Source organism: Mustela nivalis (assembly GCF_964662115.1).
Source record: "Mustela nivalis genome assembly, chromosome: 1".
Taxonomy (NCBI): domain Eukaryota; kingdom Metazoa; phylum Chordata; class Mammalia; order Carnivora; family Mustelidae; genus Mustela; species Mustela nivalis.
The window spans coordinates 126,160,936-126,178,925 of record NC_139020.1 but is presented as its reverse complement, the minus strand read 5'-3'; the positions used below and the strand labels follow the sequence as shown (position 1 = coordinate 126,178,925).

Sequence of the window (17,990 nt, the reverse complement as noted above, 5' to 3'; positions counted from 1 at the left end):
CGCGGCTCGGGCGCCGACGGCCGCGAGTTCTGCGCTCACCTTAATGTTGCTGAAGACCGAGCGGGAACAGCGGCCGGTTCGGCCCGAAGAGGCGTCGCTGCCCTGGCGCGCGCCGAGCTCCGGCCAGAACCCCATGGTGGCGGCCCCGGCGGGGCGGGACGGCGGCTGCAGGGCCCGGGCGGGCGGCGGGGCGGGCAGGATCCGGGCGCTTCGGGTTGGGGCTGCCGCGCGGGTGGCTGGTGAGAGTGGCCGCGGCAGCCGGAGGAGGCTTGCAGCGCGGAGACTGCGCGAGCGAGTGCGCGCCCAGAAGTTTTATAAGTGGCCGCCGCGGTCGCCGATGATGAAACGAGCTCTCCCTCCTCCCTCTCCTCCGCGGCCGTCGAAGGCGCTGCCGAGCCCCCGCCCCGCCCCCGCCGCGGCCGCCCCCTCAGACAGGTGTGACGCCGCGGCTCACGGCGCGTGACCTCGCTCCACGCCCGGGGTCGTCTGTGCTCCCGGAGCCCGGCTGGGACCTGCGAGGCTTGACCGCCCCTGAGAAGGTCCCGCCTGCTGGGCGCCGGGGGGCGTTGGGCCCCGAAGAGGGGGCCGGGGGCGGGGGCAGGAGCCTGCAGGAGGGTGGGGGAGCCCGGAGGACTGGAGGGGCGGGCGAGGGGCTCAGCGGGGACCGGCCGGCTGGCGACTAGAGCGGACCCGAGGAGAGGTTGGCAGGGCTTCGGGGCCAGGAGAGGCAGGAGGAGAACCGAGAGGCGCCGGAGGGGCCAACGGGAGCTAGGGGGCTTGACGGGGAGCCGAATTTTCAAGGAGAGGGGTGCCGCGGCGCCCCTCCCGACGCGCTCAGGGAGATTTACGGAGCGGGTCTCTGCGTGTTTGCACTCGCTGAAAACCTGGGCTCACTGTTCCGGTGATGGCTCCAGGACTCGTTGAAGCTGTTTGTGTCGGGGACTGATTTATATTTAAACTGCTCTTTGCGCTGGAGAGGGGGCCGCCCCGGGCAGGGCCCGAACTCTTTGGACCTGAGCCAAGGTAAATTGCAGGCGCTGTCAAGTGTCAGCAAGGCTGGGTCTGGCCTGATATATTGAGGCCAGGAGAGAGGGTCCCCCGTGGACATAAGAGACCGCACCCTACTGACCTTCTTCCCTGGGGTTGGAATAGAACAGCAGCTTTATTTCCACCCCCCCCCCCCCAAGATTTTTTCCACTAGGATTTCTACTGCAGAAAAGAGAAAGAAGGTGAGGCTTTTTAAGAGAAGGAGAAGAAAGTTATGCCAAAAGCAGCTGCAGTAAGGAATCCAATTCTGGAGGTATTTTCCAACTCCCTAATTCCTGTAGTCCTCTGCAAGCCCACTCTACTGCCAGGAAAAGCACAAGCCCAGCTTCAATACTCAGGAAACTTTGTATAAGACAAAGACCCACAGGACAATGCCTTTCTGGGCCTGATCTGGGCTGTCCTCTGTCTGTGGGCTTCCCCTCTCCACCTGCGGTCCAAGAACCCTGGACACAACAGCATGTAGTGCTGGAAGAAAAGCCATTGGACAGTGGGCAGCCTCTGGCCACTTCACTCACCCACTGAGTAAAGGGCATCTAGAGAGGCTTTCCAGAGTCCTGTAGCATCCTCAGACCCAGAACAGGCAGGAAACTCCAAGTCACCAGTCAACCCTTTTAGAGAACTTGGAGCACAAGGACGGCTGGCATGGGGAGCATCCCATGCACGCTGCAGAACCCATGGTGTACTGTGCCAGACATTCTGTTGGGTACCTAAGGCGTGATTCCACAGAATGCGAGCATTAATCCAACAGTTACAGGTACTGTTACAATTTAGATTTTATAGATGATGATACCAGAGAGGTCAACTAAAAAAAAAAAAAGACTGGAAGACACACAGCTTGTAAGTGATGGAGCTAGAACCCCAACCCAGCTCTGCCTGACTCCCAAGCCCAGACTTGGAGCACTATTCCCTTTGAAAAGTTATCTATTCCAGCAGCCTCATTTCATAATGAGAAGAGCTTGAAGAGGCATTTCACTTCATTCAGAGTGGAGAAGGCCCTGGTCACAGGCACACTGGGGCTGCGAAGGCTGGAGCTTATTTCTTAAACCCTGAGTGTAGCCTTGTCATGGTCCTCTGATAGAAACCTGGGAAGAGCCTGCTTCTCCAACCCTCATTTTATCCTACTCCGTTAACCTTGTTATCTGCCTGCTGTGTTAGGACCAGCATCATCTCTAAAGGAAAAGCTTATTCAGAAATGCTTACCAATGGTTATCTGCTTTTATCTGCTCTTACAAGGTGGAGTTAGCTAAATGTAATGGAGACCTAACCAAAGTGGCTTCAACGAGATTTATTTGTCTCATAGGAAGAAGCCTGCTAGTAGGTAGTCCAGGGGTCACGAACTAGGCCGGGAAGGATTCCGTAGAGTGGCTAGGTCATTGTCACAAGATAGTTGCTCCGCCTCCAGCCTCTTCTCTTAATTCCAAGAAGGAAGTGGAAGACAGGAAGCAAGAAGGGGTTGTGCTCACATCTTGGAAACAAATCTCTCCCTGAATGCTAAGCTACTTTTCCTTAAATCTTGTTGGCCAAGACTAGGCCATATGGCTACCCTCTGAAAAGGAGACTAGGAAATGTAGTTTACGTTATTGCAATCTCCTGAACAAAATTGGAGTTCTGTTAGGGAAAAGCGGAGAAAGGGTAGTGTGTATTCAGCTTTCAGTGCCTGCACAAAGAGTAACCCATTTCCTAAAAGCACCCCCAGGGTCTGTTTCCAAGATCCTCCTCAAAGCCTTTGATTTCAGCAAATATTTCTTAGCACCCTAGAAAAATAAAGCACAAGGACAGTCTCTGACTTCAGAGACTCCATGGTGTCAGGTAGGGAGCAAGAAGAGAAAGCATTAGTGTGTTGTAGAAAGAGCATAGCTCTCTGTCATGCACAGCTGATATGGGAGCATAGAAGAGGGGCCCTAACTCATTCTGGGGCAGCAGGAAGGCTTCCTGGAGGAAGGGAGCCTCAAGTTGAGGCCTAGGGACTACGTGGATTGGGATGATGGGGGTGAAGGAAGATAAATCTATCTGCACCATGGTTCAGTCTGGTTGGAGAGCCAGGGACAGTGGGACTGTGTGGTAGAGAGGCTGGAACACTGAGTGGCATGCCATGAAGTGTGGGCCTTATCCCCAACACAATGGGAGCCACTGAAGACTTCTGGACAGGGGTGCCCTGGGCAGATTTGCATTTCCAGAGACTTTTCTGGTAGCTGGATAGAAGTGCAATCGGACGGTCTGTAGAACCCCAGGAACTGCAATGAAGGTGTGTTCTGCAGCAAGGAGACCATGTGGGGGAGAGAAAGAAGCAAGAGACATTGACAGGAGATGGCACCCCTGCATTAGGGAGGAAATGTGAGGGATGACTCCCAGGATCTGACGTGCATTAGTGATGTGAACCCCTGATAGAGAGAACCCAGGAGACCAACAGATATTGGGGGTGCAGGGAGCCAGTCTGGGCTCATTTTGAGTTCAAACTGCCTGGAGTACATGCAGGTCTAGATGCCCAGCAGGGAGGTATATGGGTCCAGTGCTCAGGATGGGTGCTGGGCTAGAGATCGGGTCTTGGACATCCCACATGGAGGCAGTGGGTAAACCTCAGGAACAGATGAGAACATGTTGTTGAGAAGTAGGTCCACAACTGACCATGACAAAATTCAGGGGTGGCACAAGAGATGGAGCCAGCAATGGAGACAGAGCCTGCAGGGAGGTAAGCCAGCTGAGAAGTGGTGTTTCAGAGAGAAGGTAGGATTGTGGACACAACTGTCCAGGTTGTGGAGGAGGGAAGATAAGACCCAAGAATGATCAATGGGCTGACAACAGGCTGGCACTGAAGACCATGACAAGAGTGTTTCTGGTGGGTAGTATGCACAGAGGTCAGTTATATGTGTTGCAGAGGAACTAGAAAGGAGCTAGCAGTAGCTTTTCCGGGATTGCAGAGGGAAGAAAGACAGGGAAGAGCTTTAGGCTTTCTGCTCTGTCTGAATCTCCTGCTTTCTCAGTTCTCATGCTGGACCAGTTGCATGTTCCCACCTCTGGGCTTTTGCTCATTCTGTTCCCCCTGCCTGCACTGCTGCTGCATAGTGCTTGGCTTCTACCCTCCAAGAGTAGTTCTTGTTGCTACCTGCTATGGGCCTCTGCGGCAGGAGTAGAAACCTGCCTTGCAGTGGTGCAGACCTGTTACATACACTATCCCTTGTCTCTCAGGAAACTAGATGTCACTAACCCATTTTGCAGGTGAATAAACTAAGGCTCAGGGTGCTTCCCTAGCACATACAACCTGTCTCTACCTTTATTATAAGAGGTGACAATAGAGACAACACATGTGGTGGCTAAGGGCACAGACCTTACAGTCAGAGGTAGATGCTGACCACCCTCAATGGCCTGCTTAACCTCCCAGCTGCCCAGTGCCTTCTCTTTAAGAGGGAGATCTTAATCTCCCGGGGATGTCTTAAAGTGTTAGTGAGGTTTCTGCTGGTGCTGTTGCCTGGTGTTTGGCAGTGCTGGTGGCAATAAGTGTGCCCAATGTCTCTTTTTCTAATTCGACTGGGAGCTCCTTGGGAGCTTCGGTGCTACTTATCCATCCATCTCTCATCAGGCCTGGCACACCCTGTTTCTTAAAAAGTGTTTATTAAATGGAATTGAGCTTCACTGAATTCCAAAATGCCCCAGTGACTGGGGAAAGCCTCATTGTCCTGAGGCTTCCAAGCCATCTCCGTCAAATGCCTTCTGCCTGGGGCCATCTCTTCTGCCCAACCCGCACCCCCAGGCTTCTTGCTGTCCACCTTGTTCCCCCTAGTGGCTGGCATAGTTCCCAAGGTGTGTTTACCAGCCCACGGGCCACGCCCTCTCCTCCCACAGCTGCTGATGAGGGTGTCCGGGCAGTCTGAATCCTCAGGCGTGATCATGAATTAACTCTGGGCGCCTCGCTCCTGGAGGGGGAGGTCCCTCGGTGCCTGCACGTCACCTGTGACAGGTGGAGGGCACACCTGCAGCCAAGTGCTCTGCCACTTTGTCACTGCCCCTCGTGGGGCAGTCTGCTCCCCTGTGGGCCACCTTGGCCACTAGTTTATATTTTTATTTAACACACACAGTGTTGAAAGTCCATACCGAGCACCAACACAATGTTGATTCATTTGATCCTCAAAACAACCCAATGAGGGGGGTTACTTTTATTAGTGTCACTTTGTGTTTGGAGAATCTGAGGCACAAAGAGGTAAAATAACTTGCTTGAGGACCTGTAGCTAGTAAGTGGCAGAGCCAAGATCTAGACACTGACAGGCCAGTGCAAAGTCCCAGTGGCTGGAGGTTCTTGCTCACAGAGACTGAGTCAGAGCGTGCAGGTGGGCCAAGTCAGAACCTCCCTCCCATCAGGGGTCTGAAGCCCATGTTGGTGCTTGCCCATCCTTGCCCCCTCTGAACCTTTGTTGCCAGCACCTCTGGCCTGGAGTGCTCACCTTAAATAAGGTCCGAGCACAGCCTGGGGTCTCTGTGGCCCTTCTGGATCCAGCTCCAAGACCCCATTCTGCTCTGCTCCTCTCTGCCATGCTCATCCCACTCCTGAAGCACGTGCTGCATGCCCTTCTCTCTTCCATAGTGACATAGGGCCCATCCTGCACTCCGACAGCCCCACACCTCCCTCACAGAACCTGAGGCCGACTCTGCCCTCCCTTTCCCGGAGAAAACGCTGAAATAAGAGGGAAGGGTGCTACAGCATCGGGGGTCCTGCCTCCTGGGACCTCAGCTTCTCTGCATATCACCTGGGGTACGGCAGCGCTTGGCACAGGCTGGGACAGGCTGTAATGGGATTTCCATGTGCTTCCAGAGAAGACTTTTCAAGGCCCGGCTGTGCTCTTCTCTCTGAGTCTCACTCCGTGGAAGTTACTCTCTGCTTCGGCAGGAAGCACAGCGGGGACAGGAAAAGGAGAAACCTAAATAGGCCTCACCCTGCATCCCTCCCATGTCCGTTTTCTGTGGGTCAGAAGCCCCAGCCTTGCCCGGGCCTCTGCACCCCGCCCACTGCACTTCAGGTCATGGAGAGGGATGCTTATCACCCGCTGTTATCCCTTGTGGGCTGGTGATAACCAGCCACGGGGTTGGGGGGTGGGTGGGGAGCTCAGCCTTTGCCTCTGCCTCCAGCTCCTGCTGGGCTCACACAAAACTCAGTCCGTGAGCACCTACATCATCCTTGGCCCTGTGCAGCCCAGGACCCAGCGGATTCCTGTTTTCTGAATGTTCCCGAGTACACAGAAAACCAGGGCCTTGTGTCTGCTGTGCTGCAAGTTTTTAAACTCTGTTGATCTTTTTATTATACTCTTTCAAAAACAATTTAACTGTGCCTTAACTCTACTGAGAGAGGGAAAATATTTGTTTCATCCACCCAGCATTCCATACCAGTATTGAAGCTTTGATGAATTTCTGTTTTTCTCCCTAATTCTTCCCAGTTATTGTGTTTTCACTTATCAAACTCACAGTATACCATTTGGCTCCTACTCTTTGATTGAAAGCATTGTTCCTTGTTGAGAAGGGCTCATCGCCATCTCCCTGAATGCAATGAGGAGTTATTTAAACCCTGCACTAGCACTGAATGTTCGGGGTTTCTCTAAGTTTTGTTTTTTACAAATAATGACTTCAATAATTTTTTGCAAAAAAAAAAAAAAGTTTGCCTTAGGGCTGATTGCAAGCAGTGTAATTTAAACACATTTAGATATTTTTCTCTGTGATATTCAAAATCGGTCCCCATGCTGTGTTCCCACCCCTAGGTCCCTTCTTCCTCCCTAGTAATATCCCTCTTAGCCTTGGTAGAGGAAGACCAGAGCCCCAGAGGGAATGGCGTGGCTCTTCTGGCTGGAGAGGCCACCTCAGCACTGGGGACCGCCAGGTCTTCCTTATCCCCAACAGCCCAGACCAAGCCCTGGAGCTCAGAGTGCTGACTCAGGGCTGATCCAAGGATGCCATGGAGTGTGGCTACCTTGATCCAAAATCCTGTTCCCTACCCCAAGTTCTGGAGAAGGAACTCAGGCCCCAGGACTGTAGGTCAGAGGCCTTGCATGGGCACCTTCCTAGGGAATGCTGGATCCCTCACCTGTGAATCAAGGTATTGGACTTCATGAACCAAAGGCGGGTTCTCCTCTTGTTCTCTCCATGTTCTGTCAACTTATTAGCATAACCTCACTTAACCTCTCCGGGTGGCACTGGCCACTTAATGCTGCATGAAGAGTGAACTGGACTCCCACGCCCTCACTAACGCTCACCTTATTACTGTTGTTTTCTCCTAACTCAGCAGAGCTTCCCTCGTGGGTCCCTGCTCAGCTGTTCCCTGCTTTTCTCCTTAGGAGGCCCTGCTCTCTCCATAATGACATTTCCCCAAAGACTGCTGTTCAGTAGAGCCTAGGAGACACTTAATCCAGCCCCCTAAGTAACTTGTCTGGAGCCCCATCCTCCCCTAATGCTGGGTCCAGGAGGCCACTACAGGAGTAGAAGTCCTTGTAGGCCCTGCTGTCCTCTGCCCTCGCTGTCTTCCCCTGCACATTCACATGGGAGAGTCTGGGAGTCCCAGTCCCAGTCCTGGCTTCTACTCCTCCTCCCCAGGAGCCCAAGTCCTGGGCCCTGTCATGGCCTTAGCGCGCACACACGTACCCACATGGACAGGCCTCCTTAAGGCCTTCTTGGTATTTCCGGGTTGGAGGGGCCCCTCCCTTCCTCACCTTTCCCTCTCCTTGTCCACACAGCGTTCACCTATGGAAGCACTCCTGAAGGAAGGGTGCTGAGCCTTTCCATGTTCTTCATGTCCCACCTGGCTGGTAGTACTTGAATCACCCCTCCACGCCACCTGTGTCCCCCATGAGCCCGCTCCCTGGTTCTGAATCCAGGTCTGGGCTCCTGCTCCCACCTGACTCACCCTTGCTTCCTGAAGGGATCTTTTCCTCTTCTCTATATCTTGCTTCTTGGCACCCCCTCTTCACCTTTCCCTTTACATGTCTGCAGCCTGCCTGCTTACATGAAAGGCTTCAGCTCCCTATTTCTTCCCTTATGCACCTTAGCACGCCCTCCCTGTCTCCCAGGGCCTGTTTCTGTCACTGGAGGAAAGGGAATGGGCGTCCTGCCTTGCCAGGCACACACCCTCCCTGTACTGTTTGGACTGACCCTATATCAGTGGATTGTGAGTCTTCGGGGCAGAGACCAAGTACAAACACAAGCGCAGATAGCAGGATGCCACCCGCAGGAGACAGAGCAGGGACGACTGTCATAAGAGCCTACCTCCTTAATACTGGAAAAAAACAAAACAAAACAAAACCAAAAACCTGTGCCTCCCCGCCTCTCAGTCGGGAGGGACTGGTGGGGATGTCCGTGCTTATCATGTACTTTACTTCCCAACTGAACACTGCTGGGGGTGAGGGTGCTGTCCGGCATGGATGGCTCTGATAATGACCTCCTCCGCGGTCTATCCTTGCCCTGTGTCCTGCCCCTTGCCTGGCTCTCTTCCGCAGCATCGAGTACTTTCCCAGCACTTCAGGACCTGTAAAGCTCTGTGGGGCCCTTCACCTGGGCCTGGGGTCCCTAACACACCCTGGGCCATGTTCGCTGTGCACTGAGTCACCTGATGAGGTCACTGGAAGTCAGGCCTCCTCCCTGGTCATGGGTCACAGGGAGGGAGCACATTGCTGGGGATTCAGGAAGAGAATGTTCAGTGCTCCCCTGGGAAGCCAGCGGGAGAGGAAGCTGAGGAGGGTGTCTAACAGGGACTAATCCTTGCAAGAACTCTGGGCCCAAGAACCTCCCTCTGGTTACAGTAGCAGGATGATGGCCAAGGAGCAGACATCTGCTATTCGCCCCTTTTAGAACGGGTCCCACTTCAGGTGGAAGCACCTGACGTTCCTTTGGGGCACTACCCATTCCCACTCTCAGGTTGTGAGGCCTGGTGGGCTGACTTCCACTAGGTGAGAGCATGGGGGGCCAGGCCTCACCCCCGGGCCCTCTGCTGGACAGTCCCTCAGTCAGGACAGCGTGCTCTCTCCCAAGGTTGCCAGCAGGGACGGCACCTCCCTCGGTGTCGGGGTCTGGGGCATTCTAGGGAGAAGCAGTGGAAATGTGGGACAGAGGTCACCAAAGCCTGTAACCAAACCCTTCATGCTCTGCCACCAGGTCTCTAAAGCCGGACTTTGCAGTCCTGGGAGCCAATAGATTCTCTTTACGGTTTAAGTTCTGTGGAGCTGGATTTCCTGTCGCCGGCCTATTAGATAAATCCAGGAAACCAAGGTTTGGACAGCACCAGGCAAGACTAAAAGAAATTATAACAAAATGTTAATAACGAAAATCCTTCCGTGGTGGGAATGTGAGACATTTTTTTTAATCTTGTTTTTTCTACATCTTTCTTATTTTAATGATAAATATCACTTTGTAATGAAGTAAATAAGCTTTATAAAAAACAAAAGAAGAATCATTTGGCCCAATAACAGTTTTCCACAAGCACCATATTCAGAACTGGAACCAAATCTCCATCATTCCCTTGCCTAGACGGGTGTCAGGGGAGATGCTCCTAGTCCAGCCCAGCTCTAACCTTGTGGTCTTAGTGGAGGGATAGGCCACTGTTGCTCACTTTGCCTGCACAATGAGAGGGTATGTGGGTGGCTTCAAGGTGCTCCCAGTGTTAATTTCCCGGTCACTGACTTTTGTCAAAATCCACATCCATACAAACTCAAAGGAGAGCTCAGCTGCTTCGAGCACTCACTTCAGACAGCCAGAAAACGCTGCTGCTCAGTGGTGGCTTCCTCATCATGAACCCAGATGATGGGCTGTGCGCTCTATCCTCACATCAGCCTGTACGGGAGCTCTGGTCCTTGTGCCCCTTTCCCTGGGAAGAAAACTGAGATTCAGGGAGCCCAAGAACCTACCTTTGGCAATGGGGCTAGTGAGGAGCAGAGCTGGAATGTGAACTGCAATCCATCTCATTCCAAAGTCCAAGCCGCTGGCCATGCCGTAACCCACCTCTATTTCAAAACATTCCTGGATGACTTGTTTCTTTGTCCCTTTCACAGATATTTACTAAGCACCTGCTATGCATGTGACATGATTCTTATTTGCAAAGGAGACACGGAGGATATAGAAGATACTGGCATATGCCTCCGGCTACTAATACAGATCTGTGATCTCAAGAGGAGTGTGTGCACCCTGGTGGGGGCCTTGGCCCATCCCAAGGGCAGTGGACAGAATACATCACAGTTATTCATAGCTATTTCTCTCTCATGATTTTCAATTTCTATGTTTATGCTTTTATAAGATGCATGATATCTTGTCATAGTAACATGCACATAAACAAAATTATTGGGACACCTGGGTGGCTCAGTTGGTTGGGCATCTGACTGTTGATTTCAGCTCAGGTCATGATCTCAGGGTCGTTAGATGGAGCCCTGCTGGGAGACTCTAGCAGGGAGTCTGCTTGAGATTGTCTCTCTATGGCTGCACACTACGTCATGCAAGTTCTCGCTCTCTAAGAAAAATAAATAAATCTTAAAAAAAAAGAGAGTTATCGTGATAAATGTTTGATGGCTGTGGTGTCAGAAAAAACTCACTAATTATGAGTCTATAGATGGGTAACTATAAATAAAAATTCAAGTTTATTTGAATTGAGATGAGATGAGAAAATAATGAATGTGGTAAGAGCTCAGAGGCCAAGGAGGATCAGGAAAGTCTTGCAGAGAAGGTAGGAGCTGCATTAGGGGGAGTAGGCTCTATCCAGGCCAAAAGAGAGGAAAGCATTAAGGCAACAAGAGAACATCACCAACCACAGCTAGATTTGAGAAGGTGCCCCTCTGTGATTGCTCCCAGACCTAACTGCTCCCACTGCCCTGCCCTTCCAGCTCCTCTCAGCCTGCCTTGAGCCTTGGGTCCATGGTCACTATCCCTTACTTCCTCAGCCTCCGCCCCCTCTGCTCCCTTCTCCTGCCTTGTGGTGGAACTGGCTTCCCACAAGGGCCGACTTGTGCACTTCTGGGTGGAGCTGCTCATTTTCCAACACCCAGGGCCGTCAGGGTAGCAGGAGACTTTCTCCTGGGTCCCTGAGGCCACTTCTATTTCTTGGACCCTGCCCACCATGAGGCTTACGTACCCAGCCCAGCCCCCCTGAACGCCTTTCTCATTTCTGCCCCCTCTCCCACTGCCCCTGCAGGTCCCTCTCTTCACTGTGCAAGCGCTTTTCCTTGGCTTCTTCTCACACCATGTGACCGCCCTTCCATCCCCACATCCTCAGTGCCTGACCTCCTCCCTTTTGGAGGACTCTCCCTCTCAGCCACTTCAGTCACCTGTGCCACACCTGGGGGTTGTCTCCACCAGGAGCTGCTCCACCTCTGGACACCCGTGTTCTACTCTGGCCAAACCAACCATAGCTGGCCTTGCCCTTCACATAGATGCCCAGCGCTTTAATGCCTTCAATCCTCCCATCTCTCTGTCCCCATCTATTTCCACTTCCTTCCAGCCCAGAGTCTAGAGACTTCCTTGGAAGGGTTGTCCCTCTTCTTGACTGAGAATGACCAAACCCTTGGCTTCCTCTTGCCACTGTCCTGTTTTTTGTTCTCCTTTATGGTCAGGCTTCCTGAGATCTTCTCTATTTTTCTCGCTTACCATTCACAGCTCAACCACAATGAGCTGGCTTGGAGATTTCACCACCACTGTGGGATCACCCTTGACAAGTTCACCAGGGGCTGTGTTCTGCTCTTGGCAGGTTCTCAGCAGCCTCGCCCACTCTCTCGTGGGGGCTCTCTCCCTGCTGAGCCAACACACCCCACTTCTGCCTTTCCAATGCCAGTGCTCTGGGGCTCTGATCCTCTCCCCCTATGACCTCAGCTGCCATCTGCTGCTGTGAGTCGCTCACACCTAGATCCTCTGACCTCCAAACCACGCACCCAGTGGCCCCTGACCTCTCATTTGGACAGCCTACGGATGCCTGGAACTCAGCTGAGGGCATTCGTCTTCTTGTCCAAAGCTCCTCACCCTCCTGCTCATCTGTTTCCCACCAACAACTCTAAGGCAGAGATCTCTGAATCTGGCTAGATGTCTTGTTCACTCCCAACAGCCAAGCAGTTGCAATAGCAGCAAAATAGGAAGGATGAAGGTCATGGTGTTGTTCATCCAGACTAATTCACTCTCTGCAGCCAGGCTAAAGTTTCCAGAGTAGGGAGTCTCGGAGCCCAGACCGTGAAGATGTCCCCACCATAGGCATCAGGTGACCACCTCATGCCACCCTCAATCACTCCCCTTCTCCATTCTGTCTTTCAAAACTCCTTCTATCTCCCTAAAGCTCCCTTCAGAAGTTAGCAAGTCTTCATATTCTTCTGACCTCGTAAACTTCCAAATACTCTGCTGTAGGATGTGTGTCTTGGCCATTCTCTCCTTGTACAAAAGCTTCACTGTGGTGGAGGGGAGGAGGCATTTAGACTCACAGTGATAGGAGGGGGTGGGAGACTGTCAGAGGACCCTCCACGCCAGCTGCAATTTTCTTCTCCCCTCTTCGGTGTGTCTGAAGACCTAAAATTTTCAATGTAGCTCATGTGCTGAAGTTCAACCTCTGCTAGTCACGTGAGAGTCACACCCTTAGCTAGCCTAAGTGCTCTTACTGTGCAGACAGACCACCTGTCCCTTCCCTGACCTCAGATTACCTTGCAAAACCCCTCTTCTTCCACCTGTCCCTGAGAGACAGTGTCAGAGTTCATACGGAAGCCTGGCCCATCTGGTGTCTACGACAGCACATTTTGGGTTCCATTCACCTCTGCTGCTCTGTCTTTCCCACCACCAAGGGGCTTTAGTGGAAGTTGAAGAGTGAGGCCAGTGGGCAGCATGAGGGCACTGGGGACTCCAGACCCTTGGGCTGCTCAACTAACAGTGGGATCTGGTGTTCTCACCTGTACATTAAATAGGATGAAACTTGCCTGGCCTGTGCAGACTCAGAGAAGATGAATGGAAGTGGTTCGTGAGAAGCAGTGATTCTCATGCTCGACTGTGTTTCAGAAACACAGATAACTGGGCCCTGCTCTTAGAGCTTCGATGTAGTGGGTCTGGGGTGAGGTCTGAGAACTGGCATTTCTAACAAGTTCCCAGGTGTTCTGCTGTGGGTCCAGCAACCATGCTTGAGGATCACTGTTTCAGAGGAAATTGCCTGCTTTGGAAGCCCTCAATACCTACAAACATGGGTCACTCCCATCCAAGCTGAAGGAATGGCTTCATCCTTCCGCTTTGGCTTAGCTGACAATGGGGAGTCCTTCGACATCAGTTTATTTCTGTGCCTGGACTCAGCTTTGGTTCCCTCTGCGGTGGCTGGACAGCATAAAGTAGGAATCCATGGCCATTAACAGTGTGCAAGCCCTGGGTCCATGGTAGAGATGGCCATCGGGGGTGCTCTGCCTGCTTCCAGGCTAGACATATATACTCCTTCGGACTGTTGCATTTTCTCTAGGCCCCATTCAAGTGAGTTTTAAAGGGACACATCCCTCTGCAAAGGCTGAAAAATATTATCAATCACATTCAGAATACTGTGGTTCCTCTAGCACCCCCAGCGCCCCGACCGCAACCACAGAAGGGCTTTCCACATGGGGCGGATGCCAGCCCTGGAAAGGAAATGGAATGAGCACAGCGCACTTGCTGATGTCGGAGTATGGGCAGAGCCTCAACACAGGCCAGGGTGGCTCCCCAGGGGCCAAGCCTCAGAGCCGGCCCGGCTCCTTCCTCTCTGCCCTCTGTCTGCAGGAGGGACTAAATAAACAGGCTTTACCTTGAGCCCCCTGCCAAATGTCTGCCCTGCTTCCCTCGGCCAGCAAAGGCTGATCGTATCTGTCCAGGAAGAAGGGCGCTCATGCTCAGAGGACTGAGGTGTACAGACTCAAGAACGTACGAAGCTGCTGGGGCGGGGGTTGAGTTACCCTGGACGAAGCCTAGAAGTATTTGATATTTTCTTTGGCAAATACTGCAATAGAGCAGTACTCACTTCCTTACCAAGACCCAGATTTGATTTAAAACAGCCATATTTTAATAAAGCCTGTGGAGCCGTGCCTGGGTCATTGCCTGGCACTCAAGACATGCTCCATAAATATTTGCTGGATGAACGAATGCCTTCCTTCCAGGATATTCTGTCCATTCCTAAAACTCTGACATGATCCTGGCTACTCCAATCTAAATGGTGTTTGTCCTATTTCTTTTAATCCTTCCCTTTTTAAAGTTCTCAGATGGGGCATAAAACAAATCCTTTTTCATCCTGCAGCTGGCTGCCTGCGGAACAATGGATTGGTCCCTCAGCAGCTCACAAATGAAAAGCCCCTGGCCACAGGCTCTTTGACCACTTGGCCAACCTGGCCCTCCCCACCAGTGGCCCCACCCCAGAAGGAAACCCCAAAGACCTTCTGATTGTCCCCCATCAGAGACTAAAGATCCAGGAGACTAAAGATCCAGGAATCCATAAGGGTAGGGCGTCCTTGGTTATTTCGAGGGCATCCCACCCCTTGTAGATTCCTCATCAGGTAAAACCCCTAATTCCCAGGGCTCAGATTTGGGACCTTGAAGGAGGACTAAAGAATAAAGAAGGGCTAGGGGTTCAATAAAAGGCACATGAAAGATTTTTTTTTAAGAACTGATTTGGGGGGAACCTGGGTGGCTCAGTGGGTTAAAGCCTCTGCCTTCGGCTCAGGTCATGATCCCAGGGTCTTGGGATCGAGCCCCACATCAGGCTCTCTGCTCAGCGGGGAGCCTGCTTCCCTCTCTCTCTCTGCCTGCCTCTCTGTCTGCTTGTGATCTCTGTCTGTCAAATAAAAAAATAATAATTAAAAAAAAAAAAAAGAACTGATTTGGTCACCAAATACAAGCAAACCTGTCTTGCCCCGAGCCAAGAGTTAGGAAGATCTGCTCACAGCTGGGCTTCTTTCATGCATGGCTCACCTTGTTGATAGGGCTCTCAGTGCCAGCCCCACACAAATTCAGGCATAGGCCCTCTCCCTTAGGGAAGTCAGTTTTGCTGGGCAGACAAAGCTATCTTACCTAACGTGGCCAAATAATGTGATAATGTGGCCTAAGTTAAGGGAGGGAGTCTATGGCGTATTACAGTATATAAATCATTATCGAATTTTACATTTTTCTGGCTTAGATGGTAATAATTCCTAACCATTCACAAAAATGCTAAAATTTATGCACCCAAGATCATTTCAAGCATCCCCATGAACCAGGCTCCTTTCTTTGTGCAGTGTCACTCGGGCCCCTGGCCAGGGGGGAATCCTTACGTGTTGCTCCAGCTCATGCTGACTGGGGCTTGGACAGTGCTGCCTGGCTGGGCCACGTGACCCAAAGCCACAGCCCCAGGTTTCTTTTCTGGGCTCTGAGACCAAAATGACTTCTCGGAGTAGAACTCCTGAGAGCAGAGAGAGCCGGAAGTCTGTTCCTCAAGTCTACCGAGGCTGGGGTCTGCCTGCTGCCCTCCCCGCATCTTGGCCCTTTGCCTGCACAAATCAAAAGCAGTGTACCTCCCCTCTTTCCTGCTTGTTCTTTCAACATCAGATCTAGCTCGTGACCTGGCATCTGTAGGGCAACCATGACAAGAAGAAATATGAGGTTCAAGCAGGTTTACCTACCAGTACCTTTAGCCAAGGCTGCTGTGGCGGGAGATGTGGCTGCTGACGCGCTTAAGCAGGGGAGTGGGCAGGAGCACAGTCCGTGACTCCCCGCACCCCCCCCCCCCGCTGGGCCAACAGAGGTGTCGACACATCCCCAAAACGCCATGTAGGGAAGTGAAGCAGAACACGTTCTGGACATCGTATTCGAGAGCAAAGTTCATCCCAAAGTACTTCACAAGCATGTGACGGGATAAATCAGTCTAACATGTGACACTTCACAGGATAAATGAACAAGATTAATCTGTTTTCTAGTATCGACCATTTTGCAACAGATACTGATTTTTGTTGGCATATCTCCAATCCACAAGTATTATTAATAGTGCCTAGGAAGGTTATTGAAGTCTAGGAATAAAGAAATCTTATTATTTAGTTTACAAATGCATATGATGGTGTCATTAACATGGATAATGTCATAGCAGGAGTCCAGCACTGCTCTCTCGTGGGAATCACTCGTGAAGAAATTCACTGCGTCACCCTCACCCGAGTGCGACGTGGAAGTACACGTCTCCCTCCAGTTTTTCTTCTTCCTTTCTGACAGTGTGCTCATAAGTGGACCTACAGGGCATTATGGCAAGTGAAATAAGTCAGACAGAGAAAGACAAATACCATATGATTTCACACATGCGTGTAATCTAAAAACCAAAACAAACAAAACAAAAACCAACTCATAGGTAACAGAGAACCAACTGGTGGTTGCCATAGGTGAAGGGGATTAAGAGGTACAAACTTCCAGTTATGAAATAAATAAGTCACCCCCATGTAACGTACAGCATAGGGAATATGGTCAATAATATTACAGTAACTTTGGTGACAGATGGTTAACTAGACTTAAATAATGTATTTATAGATGTCAAAACACTACATCATACACCTGAAACTAATCTAATATTCTATGTCAACAACACCTCAACTTAAACAAACAAACAAACAAACAAACAAACAAATGCGTGTTCCTGAGTATCTTGGTTCATTCAGGCTGCTGTAGCAGAATAGCCTGGCTTAGAAACAGTAGAAATTTATCTCTCACAGTTCTGAAGGCTGGACACCCCAGGTCAAGACACTGGCAGATTCTGCCTGGTGAGAACCCACTTCCTGGTTCAGACTGCTGTCTCCTCACTGTGTCCTCACAAAGAGGAAGAGACAAAGGGACTCTCTGGGGTCCCTTTCATAAGGACACTGATCCCATTCTTGAAGGCTGCCCCCTCAGGACTTAATCTCCTCCCAAAGGACTCACCTCCAAACACCATCAGGCTGGAGAATTAGGTTACCACATATGAATTCTGGGGGAACACAAACATTCAGTCTTTAGAATGGGAAAAGAAAAGAAAGAAAATCTAGAGCCCATGGCAGTACAAGCTCAGAGCTCTATGCAGCTGCTAACTTACCTGAGTTACAGCACTGACCTGACCTCTGGGAGAGCTGAGGGGCTGAGCATCAGTTAAGAGGGGCCCAAGGCTTCGTGCCCTTTGTAGGACCTGAAAGAGGGACATTATGTCGGGAGATGACCAAGTCTGCCCTTATGAACAGATCTTTGACAAACCTAGTTCTTTATGACTAGTTACAGGTTCCTTGCAGAGTCTCTGATGTGGACAGCACACGCCAGTGGATAGAAGCCCCAGGTTAGGAGCACCAAAGAAAATTCTGTGTGAATTTCTGATGAAAAAAAGATATTGTATGGAATATACTTTTGCTAAAAAAATTATTTGTTGTTTATTGAAAATTCATATTTAATGGGTGCTCGATATTTTTACTTGATAAATCTAGCCACCCTGCATGAGGTGGCTAAGGGCCATGAGGGGTCAAGTCCAAGTGGTGACAAGCATCCAGCCTGATCAAGTCTCTCCAGACCACATAAGTTAATGCAGTTTGGGGGTGCCCATGGGTCGGGTGGGCCTTGAGTGGCCTCCCAGAGAACAAGTCCACTTAAACCATTCTATAAGCAAGTGCCCTTGTACTAGCATTTCATCTCAGAGACATGAAGCATCTCAGGAAGATAAAAACAAGCAATAGCCAAATTCAATGTGAAGATCCAGGATGACAAACCAAAACTAGATGCTTTATATCGAATGTATTATTGTTTCTTTGAGGTCACAGATGCCAAAATCTTAAGGCAAGGAAGACATAAAAGGGAGATAATTTTCGCTGGTGGGTTGTTCTGTGAATGGGGAAAAGATTATCATTATTTTATTTGAAATGCAGAACAAGGATTCAAGGAGAGCAATGCAGAAATGCAGAATAAGGGGACCAGGGGAGTAAGCCTCAGCCATGACCCCAGGCTACAGGGTCATGAGAAGGGGAGAGGGGCCGGCTACTGGG

General features: G+C 51.1%; 1 protein-coding gene and 1 long non-coding RNA gene across 3 annotated transcripts in view; one reads left to right on the top strand and one right to left on the bottom strand.

Annotated features, from left to right (window-relative positions):
* The window catches only part of SLCO2A1 (solute carrier organic anion transporter family member 2A1), an 80,847-nt gene extending 79,955 nt beyond the window's left edge, over positions 1-892 (bottom strand). For both annotated transcript variants that reach the window (XR_014308084.1, XM_082718955.1), the window contains exon 1: positions 40-892. Coding sequence is in view for 1 of the 2 variants with exons in the window: in XM_082718955.1 (XP_082575081.1) it covers positions 40-135 (96 nt within the window). In the remaining variant the exon portion in view is untranslated. The remainder of the gene's footprint in view (positions 1-39) is intronic.
* Positions 1-17,990, top strand: part of LOC309858592 — a 31,925-nt gene that overhangs the window by 724 nt on the left and 13,211 nt on the right. The gene's annotated exons all lie outside the window — the stretch shown is intronic.